The sequence below is a fragment of the Semicossyphus pulcher genome, unplaced genomic scaffold (assembly GCF_022749685.1).
Source record: "Semicossyphus pulcher isolate SPU_LCO1_2020_fin unplaced genomic scaffold, fSemPul1.0.p SCAF_20, whole genome shotgun sequence".
In the NCBI taxonomy this organism is placed as follows: Eukaryota; Metazoa; Chordata; class Actinopteri; order Labriformes; family Labridae; genus Semicossyphus; species Semicossyphus pulcher.
In genome coordinates, this window is record NW_027211694.1 from 17927820 (window position 1) to 17943413 (window position 15594).

A 15594-nucleotide genomic window follows, 5' to 3' on the forward strand; every position below is an offset into this window, starting at 1 on the left:
ATATATTAAAAAAAATGCAAGCTTTCACACGCTGTTGCAAACAAAAGTTTGATTTTCATAAAGTGCATGTTGCAGCAGTTAGCAGAACATGTATTTTGGAAACTTTTTAGACCTTAAAGTGCTTCCTGAATTGCCCCCTTGCTGAGCCACACGCCTTTAGTCACTGTTAAATTCATAGTCATTTATAAAACAATGGGCTCCAGATTGTACACGAAAGCAGCTTATTTTTAGTCACCAACAGCTGGAGCTGATCCCAGCTGTCATTGAGCGAGGGGCCAGGTACACCCTGGACTGATGGCTAGTCAATCGTAGGGCTGACACAGAACTAGGAACCTTTTGAGGAACTCTGTGCGTTTTGATAGCAGGAACCAGGGTCTAAATTTAGTCCTGTGGAAATTGATTTATCCCCTGCTCAGAGGGTAGTACTTTCCAAAGGTCCAGGAACTTTCAGGGTGGGGCATGCAGTGCTGATTGTTTCTGATTGGTTGAGTACTCGCAGCGTTTTATTTCACCCGCCATGTTTAGAAGACTGCAGCTGCACGCTCACTGTTATCATCGTTATCAATCAACTGTTATCAATCAACAAAAACAGCACAAGTTGTTTCCATGCTAACAGGCTAACTGGAGTGTCGCCTTCATCTTCTTCTTACCGCCACCCACTGGACTGGCAGTGTAGTGCAGTTACTTTCACTGCTTCTTCATCTTCCCAGGACTTGAGGCCGCTGTCGAAACGCAGACAACAATGGGCCACAGGAACCATTTAGCTCCTTGAAGAGAAGTTCCTGGAACTAAAAGTTCCAGGTACTTTTGGTTGAAAAACACCTATAGATACCACTCACGCTTACAATTACACCTACGGGCAATTTTAGAGTCACCAATTAACCTAACGAGCATGTCTTTGGACTGTGAGTGGAAGCCGGAGTACGAAGAGGGAACCCACGCAGGCTCGGGGGAGAACAATATCTAAGTATATTTTTTGATGGCATCAGAGAATGGTTTGAGTTCCAGGGCCAAAAAAGATTGTAAATAGAATTATCAACACTGTGCTATGACAATTGGTTACTGTCACTTCAGCGACAGTGCAGTCTTTGTGTGAAAGTATTTTGACTTTAATTTAAATGATGCCACTAATAAAAAAAACTTCAACAAGAGCAAAGGGAGCCCATTCAGTAAGATGAGCTGCTGCAGTGTTTGTTTGGAATGAGATCCCTGCACGCTCTCCTCCTGCAGCACATGTTAGCACACTGTGTACATGAGAATCGGCACATCCACCGCTGTGTTTCCAGCCTGTGGCCGGGGCGCGGTGCGTCAGTCTCATCCACCACACCGGGCATCTGCACCCAAAACCATTCCAGTCCCAGCAGCCACACTTCCATGCTCATGTTTGTTTTGGTCTTTCGGAAAGAGGACGTCAGGTCTCTGAGCCCCATGTGCTCTGTGGTCCTGCAGTACACGTGTGTGTGCATGTGAGCTCCAGTGGTGGGAAAGTTTTTTGTCTTTTTTCTTAGAGGTTAATTAATTGTGTTTAGCGATGGATGTGGTCTAAGCCCTTGCAACTCATACATGAGGCAACATATTTATAGATGGAGTCACGTTGTATCTGCTGCTCACTGGAAATTCTAATTTTGGGTCCTTTTCGCCGATCAGAGGGGGCACAGGAAAAACAGCAGTTGGCTTAGAACATTTTTGCCTCCTGAGCCTTTGAAATAGAGCTATATGTTATCTATAAAGCTTCACTTTGTCTCACATGGACAGTTATATATTAAAGTTTCTGTTTTTACTTTGGTTCATGTGATTCATTATCAGAGAGGCCTGAGGGGCCTGATGACTTTGGAGGATTTTTAAAGAGAAAGGAAAACATTGGATCCACTCGTACCCTATTTTATGCCATTTTGCAACTTTCTGCAGGATTTCAAACTGCAGAACCTCCCTAGAAGTAGTGCTGCAGCTCTATCTGCTGCAGCATAGATCAAGCACAAGGGGCTTTCTGAAACATATGATGCATGGGAATGAGCACAAAAGTCATGCTCGGTACATAAATAGGATTTATGGCCAGCAGCCAGTGTTGTATATTTCCTGAGATCTCTGTAAAATGACTCATCATGCTGGCAGAACACCAGAGACTCCATTATCTCTGACATCATTGTGGGCCTGGATGCTTCTAATCTCAATAAGAGATGTGATGGCGTCATCTAGTGGACAAATGAGAATGTTTCAGTTCTGTGGTGTTTTTTTCTCCTGAAACAGTCTCCAAGGAATCTGATTGGCTGCTTTTTCTGTCTCCGCAGGTGATGGACAGCTCCATGCCTCTGATTGGTGAACACGTGGAGGAAGATAAGCAGCTGATCACAGAGCTGATCATCAACAAGATGGCCCAGGTGCTGCTGGGAGTTTCTACACCGCAGCCGTCCTCTGTCAAGGTACAACAGACACGCCTCTACATTCATGACTAATAATTCTACTGCTATTAGTATTACTATTATTATTATAGTTTTATTGATCATAACAAAATTACCATCATTACATTATTGCTATCATTATGAAAAATACAATAATACACAAACAATCACTTAAACCATTATAAGAATTACAACTGTTACTACAACAACAACTATTGCTTCTTATACTTTATTGTTAACTAATATTAATAGACCTCTTAAGTATATTATAAACAAAAAGGTAAGGAAGCCTCAAGAGGGTTTTTTTGGGGGGTGTTTGTGTTCAGTGAGAAACTCTTTAGACCTTCCTCTAGACTTAGAAAAAAAACATTCGCCCAACACCTCAAAATAGGTGCAACTTTTTAACTTGCCATATCCAACCCAATTTAAACCCCCACATTTCAATGGAACTTCTAGTTCATGCATTAATAAAACCCTAAACAGAGTCAAAACCGCTGTCCTGCTGCGTATGACAAAGTGCAACTTTATGAACCATGGCTTCTGCTTTTGTCTTTCTTTTTTCATCCTCTGTGAAGAAACTGTACAGTGTCTGATGATGTGTACTAGTTGATCTTCAACTCAAAAGAAAAGATTATAGAAAAAAAGAGAAAATGTTTGGGTGAATAATAACTTAATATTTGTAAGGAAGGATGAAATGCCCTATTAGAATATTTGTATTCCATTGTACAGAGCAACCTGTATCGGTTATACTTGTGCTGCTGCTGTTGTCATTTTAACAGGTACACATTCAGGGCCATGGCTGCTATGGAGGCCAAATGTCATATTATATCACATCATATCATATCACATTCTTTCTTGCTCTGATGATAAGATAAGATAAGATAATCCTTTATTGAATCACAGTAGGGAAATTCTGGTGTTGCAGCAGCACAAAGGCAATAAATACAGTACTTTATATTGCACCTTTATACTGCACCTTATGTTAATAATAATAAAATAATATATAATATTGTTTTAGCAAGCTGGAGGTAGTTTTCCCTCAATGTAGAATTCATAGAATATAATTAAGAGTGACTACTTTTAGACCCAGTATACAGTAACTACTGTTACTACTACTTCTGCTTATGTTACAGCTGATATCAGTTGACCGTCACCATGACTTCAAAGCTTCCACTGATAACACAAACACAATTCTTTACCTGATTTTTATCCAAGAAATAACTTCAGAAAGTATTGTATTTAAGCAATTCATACTATGGGATTCAGAAATGAGTGAATAATAATCAATAAAGTTGTGTGAACTGAAACTGAAAATATCTCTATCTCATAATGACTCTGTCTCTCTTCATCCACAGACCACACAGCCCAGACGAGGTAGGAGACTCTTTCTTATTATTTATTTATTTATTTATTTATTACTGCAATAGAGTACTTTCCATTGGAGTATAACAAATAATCAACATGTGCGCACCTCCTGCAGGGGGACACCGCTCTGCTTCCGCCTCTCCATCCCAGTCGGCCCAGGGTTCTCCTCAGCGAGCCCGCTCAGCCACCACCTCACCCAGCCAGGCCTTCCAGCCCGGCCCCATCCCCGCCTCCTCTGGGCCGGGATCTCAGAAACAGTCTCCACAGCTGAAGTAGGTCCACACTGTGGTCCCACTAATAACACACCAATATAATCCATAATACTGGGAGTGGTGAGCCAAAGAATTATATTATATTTCACAATTTCAAGCGTCAAATTTTTTCTCTTGTCAGAGGGAAATTTGGTCCGGCTGGTTTATAACTGAAACATTAGTCATGTTAAGGTTACATGTTACAATGATGGCTTTTCTTTGCATCAGGACCCTTACTTTACAAACATCTGCTTTCTTTAATTCACAGTAAATCCCAGTCGCTGACCAATACCTTCACAGAGACGTTACGAGGAAGCCTGACCGACGACGAGGCCAAAGCTGAGACCATCCGCAGCCTCCGACAGTCCTTCGCCAGCCTCTTCTCTGACTAACACCTTCCTAGAAGCTTCCTTCTTTCTGTCAAATGTCAGGTTGGAAAAACCTAAAACCCTGACTGGTAAATCTGTTATGGAGTCTCCTTCCTCCTTAGAGCCTCAGCTTCCTGTTCCTTCCCTGTTTGTGAAGTTGACAACCTGGTGCAACCCGCTGTCCTCAGATCCATGTTTGATTTATCACTAGAAAGGCCAATAGATGTGGGACTTCTTTGATGAAGGTGTTGACTGGAGATGTCAGATGTAAAAGTGGACATATTTGCATTTGTCTTCCTTACAGAAGATTTTAAGTGCTGATGCAGGATCAAACCAAATCCCATTCAAAATTCTACAACTTTTATTCAGCTTGAAGATGTTGTCTGTTTCCTCTTTGCTGTTCATCCCAGTTGAGAACAGTTGAAAAAAATAGGTCCATATTATCGGTCCAGCCAACTGTCTCCTTATACCCATAATCCTTTGTGTTTTTTCTGCATCATGTGAAGTGACTGAGAGGGATGGCAGATTGGCCTTTCTAGTGCTAAATAGTGACAGTAAATAATCTAAGTCATAGTCTGCTTGGTATAAGTAAAGTCGTTATTCTGCGTTCAACCAGTGAAAATGTTCATTATATGGTCCGTCTGATTTGTTTATATACACATTTATTTATTGACTGAAATATTTTAATCGACTCACAGCTACCAAACTGTTTGCAGATGTCTACGGCAATATCTTATCTGAAACTGTTCCTTTGTACTCACGAGAAATGTACTGAATCCTCACGGTTCACCAGCGATTTTGTGCATCTTGCCAGCAGCCACATTTCTCACACGTCCATTTGCTGTAGACACATATTGGCTTACGTAGTATCTCCTCTATCTAACATTACCAAAGTGCTTTTTAAAGAAAAAAAAACATTAAAAGATCCCCCCTGCACTGGGTCAAGAAAACAATCACACAGCGAAGCAACCTTTGAGTGTGTGATTTCGCAAGGTGCAAATGCTGTACTGGCTTACAGCCGTCGTCTTCCATCACAGCCCAGATCTTCCCCTGCAGTTCTTCTTTTTCTTAACGTTTCGTGCTTTGTGAATAGCACTTAAATGTATTATTCTGTGGGGGACTTGTATCATAACTACTACTGCTATGTGTTTAAAGGCAAACGGTGAGGATGTACGTTTTTGAGACTTAAAATGTGCTTGAATTTCTATGGAGACAGAAAAGGTTTGGTTGTTTTACATATTATATCTTTATTCATCTTTATTCCCTTCAAACAATGTCATCCTTTTTTGTCAAAATGGTGTGAATGTGACATCTGCAGGGGTAGCAAAGCAGACATCTTCACACTTTCATCCTGCTTTGGTACTGCATGTAAATGTAGAGCTATGATCTTATTCTATAAAGACAGAAAAAAACTATTTTAACACTTAAGACAATGTTTTCACAAAGTACTTCAGGCATTATTGTCCGTACATAAGGAAATGTAACCATTTACAAACAGTTGTTTATTCCCAGAGAAGCATCCTTATACTGATCGTAAAGGGGACGTGCAGACACTACATCCTAGCCGTACATCTGTCACATTTGATGAGATTAAAATCTTACTAAGATCTATTTCAAACTATGTAATTTTAAATGAGTAATAGTATTTTTAAATGAACTAACTTATCCCTCTCTCACTTTTCCTGATAAAAAGCACCAAATGACTTCTTTAACAGGAAACATTCAAGGAAATTATTATTAATAATTAAGCTACAAGGCCCATAAAGTAAATTGTTAATTTAATTCCAATAGGTATTTTTTTCCCCAGAAAAATGCTTGTTGCTTCAAGCTTACAGGAGGTGATTAACTGTATATTTAGCTTTCACACAGAGCACAATGACACATAATAATCTGCTATGGTGGACAAAATATTTGAATTCATATGCCTACCTTTTTACGTAAGCCCTTAGCAGACATGCATCAATACATTTTATTAACCCCGATTTCCCGTTATAACGAGTCATTTTCATTTCGAGATCGACATATTTTTCTCGTTATCTCGGGAAAACAAAGCTGGTTTTCCCATTGTAATGGATTAATTTGGCCCACTACCTCGAGGTAACAATGCTTGTTTTTGTCGTGATATTCCGGCAATCTAGAAAACAAAACAACAGGCTGGTCACTGCGATATTACAGACCAGGACATGCCATGCTGCCATTGCCCACACTAATGACATTAGTTACATAAGCCTGTTTCTATGTTAGTTTTGTGCTTTTACAACTCTGGGGATACAAGTTATTATCATCTGACATTAGGGTGGTGCCGCGGCTTTATCTCGCGATAACGTGATGAATAAGACGAGTCTCGAGAAAACAACCAGAAATTACTCGTTATCACTGGTAAACAGAGTAAATAAAATGTATGAATGCATGTCCGCTAAGGTCTTCCGTACTTGTTGGGCTCCAAATAGAAATATCAAAGTGAGTGGACTGTCTTTTCAATATCTGTGCGCAGTATGCAGACATGCAACAATTCAAAGTTTTTATCACTATCTCCATATTAGTAATAATACGACTACTACGACCAATAACAATAATAATAATAATGACAAAATAATAATGATAAAAGTGATTATGACCCCCATTTAAAGATGAACATTAATTCACATGCATGAAGCTGTATAAAATTTCTAGTGGTGTGTGTGGGATTGTATGTGTGTGTTAAGTTGTAAATTTGACATTTTGAATAATATGGACGCAACGAGAAGAAAGAACCGCCCATTTTTGCAATAATTACGTTGATAATAAGTTTGTGCCATTTTGATTTTAGCTATGAAGTGTAACACTTTTAAAGACGTTATTTTTTTTACCAACATATTTTTTGGTGCTTACAAGAAGAACTAGCATTGTTTGTAAATTGCGCTAAAAAGTGCATTAGCTTGACAAAAAAAACGCACTCCAGTGCTCATTACTGTTCGAGATGATGATCAGGACTGCAGATTTACTTGTACAAACAGTTGCTCTGGAAGGAAAAATATCTGATGGTCGCATTTCTCATCAGTGGGTGGAGCCACAGAATCACAGTTGTTCGTTGAGTTAATTGACCGTTTTTAAGCCCCGCCCTCATAGTCACCGCCTGTCAAGCTCTCACTGATTGCAAATTAACATTTTGTATTTTGTCTTGATTTCACAAACACCAGTAGACAGCTGATTTTACCATATATGACATTACTTATCTACAGAAATAACAACTGTCACTACCACATTTAATCAGCCAGCTAGTTAGCTAAATAAGCTAACATTAGCTCCTTGAGTTGGATAAAAAGGACAGCTCTACCTGACTTCTTACTGTGTCCAGCTGACTCAGTTAAAAACAGGAATTATTTAAAAGGGGCTTTTAACAACACTCGATGGCTACATACATCATATTGTGGAAGAAACTGAGGCTAAAGCTAGAGGTTGCTGGTTAAAAGTCAGTGTTTCATGAATGTAATGCTATACCAGGCAACCTAAGCTTAGATCTCTGGAGTTTAAACTTCCCCAACTCTAATATAGAGTAGGACAGAGCTGCTAACGTTAGCCCTAACTTTATCTAACATTAGCATCCAAGAGCAGCTTCCACATAGAGGACAAATGCTACACGTTGAATGTGAGTGTATGAGTGTTAGTATATTAGCGTGTGTGTGTATGTTTTTTTATTCATTTATTTATTTAATAATTTGCATACACTGCAGTAACGTCTGAAGTTCTCCTAGCATAGTCAGAATGTGAGTTCAGCTATGCTAGTTATGCTAACGTAAGCAGCTTTTTCTATAGCAGATATTGTTTAATCCATTCCTTCCTCTTTATTTGCATATTTGTTTTTGTTTTTTTGATTGGATAAAAAAAAACTGCCATGCTCCAAACTAACTAACTAACTACCACTCAAACAGCCAAAAGCAAAATGTTTTGACCTTGAATCCGAAGCTTGGCAGGTGTATGTGCCTGGACATGGTTGCAAAATTATAATTGGACAAATGCTGTGCAAGGAAGGGGTTTCAATTTGCTTGCTGACCTTTCAATAGGCTATAAGGGAGTCAGTGTTCGTGAAATCTTCCTTTATTACCATTTTAATTAGATAACAATAATAACTGTGATTCTTCTGCTCGCTCCAGTCCTCTTCCTCCCCAGAGGATTGTTTGTTAAAGCAAAATTCTGATCCGCAGTCAGATTTGTCTCTGAGCGAATGCAGTGACTTGTCATCGAGCAATTTTACAAGCATTTCATCACCTCTGTCACTGTGTCAAAATGGACCAAATTAGCATTTCATTGTGAGAGCCCTTGAGGGTAAAAATCATATTGTTTTGTCTTTATTGTAAATATGCCTACCAATTAGTATAATATAATACTGCAGTATGATAAGCCATAACCAAACCATGAGGATTTACTATCCCTTATGTGCCACGCAATAATGGCTGTGACGTCAAATGACATATTAACTTAGATCACTGTGTCCTTTAACTTTAACAACATAAGGAGGCCTGTCCTGCCCTGCAGACGCACACAGCAGTAACTATTTTTATTTTTATTTCCAAGCAAGAGAAATCATATCACACAGTTTATAAAACTGCTACTTTAACTTCTGTTAGGATAAACTTTGATGTCACTTTTTTCATTTTTGGGTTTAAAATGCAGTATAGGATCCAGTTGATGCCGTACATTTATCAGTGTTTTGGGTCAGATATAATGAATGACCAGATGTCAGATGATTTTTATTTAAGGAGTTTAGATTTGCTTTGTTTGAATTTAGGGCCTAATAAATTCTCTCACTTAGCCGCTATTGCTCAACACCTGATCATTTTGATTTGACGGAATTTGAACTGAGCTGCAAAGTTTACTACCTCAAGTTCAGCAGAGCTCTGCAGAAACTGACCATAGAGTGGTAGTAGAGGGGAAGATTACTTGCACTCAGCAGTGTTTCAGATCGTAATTTAGAGCGTGTTACGACAAGAAAAGGAGGAGAAATTGCTCCCTAAGGCAGAAGGGATTAGTTGGATACGTGAATGTAGTGTGTGTGACATCAACCTAGAGTTTAGATTTACTGCTGCGCCAAAACATAGGCAACAGGAAGTAGACATTTGTGTTAAATGTCATCATGTTTTTCAAATTGTTCTTTGGGTTTAAAGGAGTTAAATATCTAGCTAATGTCTGTCTGATCTGATTAGTTGATCATTTATGCAACCATATTTTTAGGGCCAGCATATAATGAAGATGCTGTTTGTAGCCTGTTGTGTACACTGTGACTCATGGGTACTTAAGAGCAAAGAAAAAAAAACATAGTAAGAGATGGGGGCCTATTGGGGCCCTCAGCTCGTTTTTAGCCCTTGGTCACTCTTGCTGGTTAATACGGCCCTGGTACTCATTTATGTGTATATCAGTTTTGGTGTGAGCATGTCGTGGGCATTAGGAGGAAATTAATTATTAAATTAATTTTACGCATCTGCAAGATAATAGGGCTTAAAGAGGGGTATCTATTATGGTCTTTCCCTGGATTGACAGCTGTTGCAGCCTATCACAGCCTCGACTCCACTTAGACTTCCTCACCAAAAACCCCCTCCAAACATATCTTTATAAACCTGTTGTTGATGTCACAGATGCTGCGTCCATGTTCGTAACAGAGTGTGCAGAGTTTGCGCCAGAGTTGCGTCACCTCATCCTTTCTTTAATCAAGTGACATCAGTTCAACATGAGATTTAATTTAGAGAAAAGGCAATACTTTGCTATGTTTAACATTTCTTTTTTTCAGTCATAACATGGTTGAGTCACAGGCTCAACTTTTGCCGTGTTCAACTGATGAATAGCCTAACACTGTTTTGAATATGCAGCTACAGAGACTTGCCATTAAGTATAGCTATTTACTGCAAGAAAAAATAAAGTCCACTTTAAATGTGCCGTTTGTAAAATGAGAGATTATTGTCATTGCACGGATTTATTTGCCAATCTTTCAGTCCACTGTGTCCCTTCCTCTCTGCTGAATGGTGGATGGTATTGTAAGGTTATTTAAGTGTATTAACGTTCTGTATATTGGTGTAAATGTGGCATGAAAACCAACCCCTCCTGTGTGCCTCAGGTGTGTAAATTTGGTCGTCATGTGATCTTAATGTCTGGCTGCTTATCTGTGAGAAGTGTGATGCATCTCATGTGTTTCTGTAATTTATTAGTATTAGGATTATTTTGCTTTCTGTATTTTTTTTTCTTTTGTCTGAAAATCAAGATTTCTGTTATTAAAGGTAACAACTTTTATTACACCTGTGGTCGTGCATTCCACTTTCTATCAGTCATTGGCACACATCAGAGGATTTGAATGTTTTTCTCCATAAATGGACATTGCAGCAGAAGTCTTTGGTATTTGAAAAGTCATGTTTGAAACACGCAACCTTCAGAATATGTGGTGATAATCCCAAAATCCCTATTTTATTCCTCTTGGAATGAAATTCTGGGTGTTAAAAGTTGACTGGCAACGAGAGGCCACAGAGAGGGAAACCTGCTGGAGTCCAGCGCTGCCTTTCATCTGCTGCCCACTTAACGTCAAGCTTTCAAATTAAAGAGTAAGGCGCTTGTGTTACAGCGGTAATATGAAACACATTCAGTCATGAATATGTCACTGCACACTTTCAAACAATGGCATCATCCCTCAGGTATTTCTGAGAATACCTCATGCCTGGATGTGCAAACTCGAAATAAAATTGTTAATGCCACAAAAAGTGATTGAGGTTGCGAATTATGTTCATTTTAACACCCGAATTAAAATAAGTTTTGTTCACTTGAGGGCAGTACAACAAGCAACGCATCACAGAGTTTTCACCACAAAGTTTAAAGCCAAAATCATTATTTGTTTTTGTACCGTTTTAGGGCAGCGGTAACAAGCTAATGCACAATATTCATATAATTATCACCTCACAAAGCTGCAATGTCAACATGTTAGCAAACAATTGCTAACTCGCACATCCATTGAGTATGGAGTAACATTAGCATTTATTTGTAGTTTATTTGGTTTGGTCTTGATTACGTTTTTTTCAGCTAACTACAGTTACAATTGGGTAGTTTAGCTGTAAGCATAGTTATAATGATTAGCAAGTCCATCAGCATGTTTGTTAGTAAAAACATGACCCCAATTTAGGAAAACTTTTAACTATGACAAGCTAACATTACCTAGCAAGAATCCATAGCTAGCTAGCCAGTCAGTAACACCACTTTTTGTGACGTTTAGGAATAATGTCGTGGAGGAAAAATAAAAAGGCAAAAAATCTCTCAGACACTGAGAAGCCAAATACTTTGACTTTATGGTAAAGAGGTAGAGCTAGCTAACATTCCCAGCTCCACCGAGTCAACAATGTTAGCGTCAAAAAGTACAGCCTGCTGGTACATTGTCCTTCATAAACTTTAGCTTAGCACCCTGATGTGTGTCAAATAAATATCTATTTCATATCAACAGGTTACTTGGTCATATTTCAGAGTCAGGTTTTAGCACTGACTAAATGTAGGGCCAAATGGAATCTTGTTATAGCTAGCCTATTCATGACATGGGTTTATCAAAAAAACAACAAGCTGAAAGACTCTAAAGGGTTCCAGAGAGCTGACGAGAATTGCTGAGTGATAACGACCTGATGATGCCATAAAAGTGGATGCTTTTGTTGGCCAATTTTATCCCGAGAGATTTGCCTATTATGTTTTTGTGTTAGCCATTTAAGTTTTCTGAAGTAATGTAGTTTTAATCCTAGACCTAGATCAGTGACTAAAAGCTGGTCTCTATAAATCTCACTAAGAAAATAAAGTGATAACAAAGGACTGTTTGGTTAAGTCTATTACAGCCTGAGGCTGAGGAGAACACTGAGGACCACCCAGACTACATTCAAGAGCAGTTGATTTAAGCAGAAATTTAGAGATTAAAAAAAACAGTATTGCATAACATAACTTCATGTTTTTACTACCATGCTCACAAAGAATTCATCTTATACAGTATATGTGGCTTTTAAGTATCCATAAAAATGATTAAACTCTCCTCATGTAAGTACTTAGGGTCAGTAATATTCAAAACTCTGATAAGTTGACCTCTGACCCTTTACGACGTCCTAAATGCTGAAACTTCCTCCCAGATGGCCCTGTGCTGAACATTTGTTTCCCAGTCTCGGACACGTGTTGCATACCAGGCCACTGGCAGCCTGATGGTAATCTGCTGTGTGATTTCTTGCATTCTTAAGCTGGAATGCCAAATCTCATCTGCCACAGGTCCCTGCCTGCCTGCAACCACCACGTCTGTATACACACCTGCTCACTGATAGACCATCTCCACAACACGGTTTTATACATTGTATTTTTGCTCTTAAAAAATCTAATGATTTGCTAAATTTTGAGTTTCACCTAGAACTTCTGTTTTAGGTTGAAGGCAGAAGTAGAGAGTGTAGTTACTCTCTCTCCCACAGTATATCAATTAAACCAGAAGGGGGCGTTGTCCTCCCAAACAAACCCTATCCATCCTCATAACTTTGAACATGATGTTTAAGCTCTTGGCTTCATGAGGCTTTCAGCAAAACTTATCACTGACTATCTGCACAAATATATAGGAAGGCATTGCTGCAAACAAGGCTACAGGGCCGTGATGAAATTAGTTCCACAAGGACTTGTGGACACATTATTGTGCTGACAAATATGGAGTCTTGCACTCTTACTCAACAGTTACTGAGCTTATGAGCTTAGGACATGACTCTAAATCTATGAATGAATGAATATCTTTATATAAGGAATGCAAAAAAAAAACCTTATTGGTTCAGTCTCAACACTCTCATCAGAGACATTTATTTTGACAGAAGGGCAGGCAGCTATTTTCCAACAAAACCACCCTTTTAAAGCCAATGTATGCAACCTTGGTGTGATGGTGAAAAATGTCCAATAGAACGAATCACAATGTTTGTTTACAGCATTTCTAGATAGAATTCCTTTCATAAAGTACATACAGCAAACCAGGCCCGGGAAAAAGAGGAAACCGTTGGATGCATGGAACATGGATTCGGGGTAAAAATAAAAAGTAGAGAAGAGTTTTCTGATCTTGATCTGCAGAGAGCAAACAGTGCCTGAAAATGGGAGTCAGCAAAGCTGACGTTACTGACAAGCTTTAAGGCTGGCAAGCTAACACAATGTTTTTAATGAACATTCACATGATTTGAAAAATACTTTTTATAATTAATGTTTGTGGTTTAAAAGTATTAAAGGAGGTCAGTGATTTAGTTCACTGTTGGGTAGATTGGTTTATCCGACTATCAAAGCAACATAGTACATAATACAAGCACAACAGAAGCGAATGAAAGTATTTAAATGTATGTCTTTAAACGTTACAGATAGGACTGATTTGATTGTCTCAGCATTATCTTCTCTGTATGTTAACGTTATCTCTGATGTCGTCTACCAGGAAGTACCGCCTTGATTCAGTCTATAAGTAGCTTTCTCTCAAGGGTGGAGACCAAACCAAAGTAAATATGAAATACTATAATGCTAATGTAGCTATGTGGTTGCTCATGTGTAAACACAATGCTACAAATGCTAACATATTAGCAAAATGAGCTTTAAACAGGGGCAATGAAGTATGTCAGAGTGTTCTACTGCCCCCTGGTGACCAAAAATGAATTAATGCATTATATTATATTAGCTTTAATCCTATATAAGTAGAGTTGGGACTCAATAAACTGAGTAAATATGAACAGGCAGAATTCAACATGATGTTGCTTGGCAACAAGGAAGTTCATGTCTCTCTGGAAAGTGGAAATAGAAGTGGAAATGAAAATAAAATTTTGTATGAAAGACAATTACAGTCTTAAGCACAAGCGTCTTTGTGATACAGAAACTGCTGTGACACAGCTGGAGTTACAAGGCTGCTGCCTGAAGGACATAGGTTAACACGAAAACAATTCAATAGCGTGTGTCATGGGAAATGTAGTCCAAAAGGAGTTTTAAAACTGAGTTGAAATAAGAGTGAGTTTGAAGCTTCTGTGAGATCCTACTGATGATTGTGAATCATATTTTCTCTTCAACACTGATGTGTCATCGCAGCGCTGCAGCTGAAAGTGTGTAACCATACAGCCCTCAGGGAAGGAAATATTGATTTTAAAGGATGTAGTGGCACATCCATATTTAACTCTGTCTTTATCTTATTCAGACCCTGAAGGTCTGTATGCGTCAGAGGTTTCATTACTGTGTGGGTGGCTTTGTGTGTATGTCCCTTTAAGTGTACTGTATTACCATACTTGTGTGTGTGTGTGTGTGTGTGTGTGTGTGAGAAACCCTTATTCCCACCCTCTCAAACCTGCCTACAGTACAACAACGTCTCGGTCACCATAGTGAGAATCTTTAAAACAAGGAAAGGCCTTGGTTGTCACGGCAACTGCAATGCTTCATCGAGCACAATGTAAAAAGAGAGAAATGGAGAGATGGAAGTCCTCTACAGTGGTTATTCTTCCTGCTGTCATGTTTCTGTGTTTGTGGACACAAAAAGCGATTTCGACTGACCAATGGTGAAAAACATTTTTAAACAACATATCTCTCATTCGCACACCCATATACACAGATACCTATTCTGCATTATTAATGCACTGTTATTTCGTGTTTAAACAGGACATTAGGTCAGTGCTTAAAGCAGGGCAAGGTTCATACAAAGGTGTTACACAGCTATCAGAGAAAATACCTGCCAAAACAATTAGTCATGACAACTCATTGTCCTTTTTACTAGAAGTTAGTGTAAATGTTTTGATTACTTATTATTTTGTTGACCCAAATATATATAGCCTAATGAAGTTGACACAGTGCAGTGGTTAACGGGTTAGCTCCATGTAAGTCCAATAATCTATAAAATACAATACAACAGGAAGCAAGCTCAAAGGGCTTTTTACATTACATGTCACATTCATACACTGATGGCAGAGGCTGCAAAGTGAGAGGCTTATTGGGATCTAACTAATTACATTCACACACATTCATACATGCAGGCAATGCCTTTGGGAGCAATTACAGGTTCAACGTCTTGCCCGAGATCACCTTGACAGAAGCTGGGGCTCGAACTGCCAACCTACCAATTAAGAGGTGACCTCTTCCTCTGAGCCACCGCTGCTCCCCCTTGTTAATAACTATGCTAAACGCTCAATATGTCGGTAAACTAGCAAAGACTTAGTAGCCGACAATATTGTCCCTCCCCTGTTTCTGTCC

General features: G+C 38.9%; 1 protein-coding gene across 1 annotated transcript in view; it reads left to right on the forward strand.

Moving 5' to 3' along the window:
• Positions 1-7251, forward strand: part of syn3 (synapsin III) — a 127642-nt gene extending 120391 nt beyond the window's left edge. Inside the window, exons 11-14 of the mRNA XM_069670761.1 lie at positions 2289-2420; positions 3755-3773; positions 3880-4036; positions 4284-7251. Coding sequence (XP_069526862.1) covers positions 2289-2420; positions 3755-3773; positions 3880-4036; positions 4284-4407 — 432 coding nt within the window. The 3' untranslated portion in view covers positions 4408-7251. The remainder of the gene's footprint in view (positions 1-2288; positions 2421-3754; positions 3774-3879; positions 4037-4283) is intronic.
• Positions 7252-15594: the final 8343 nt, after the last annotated feature.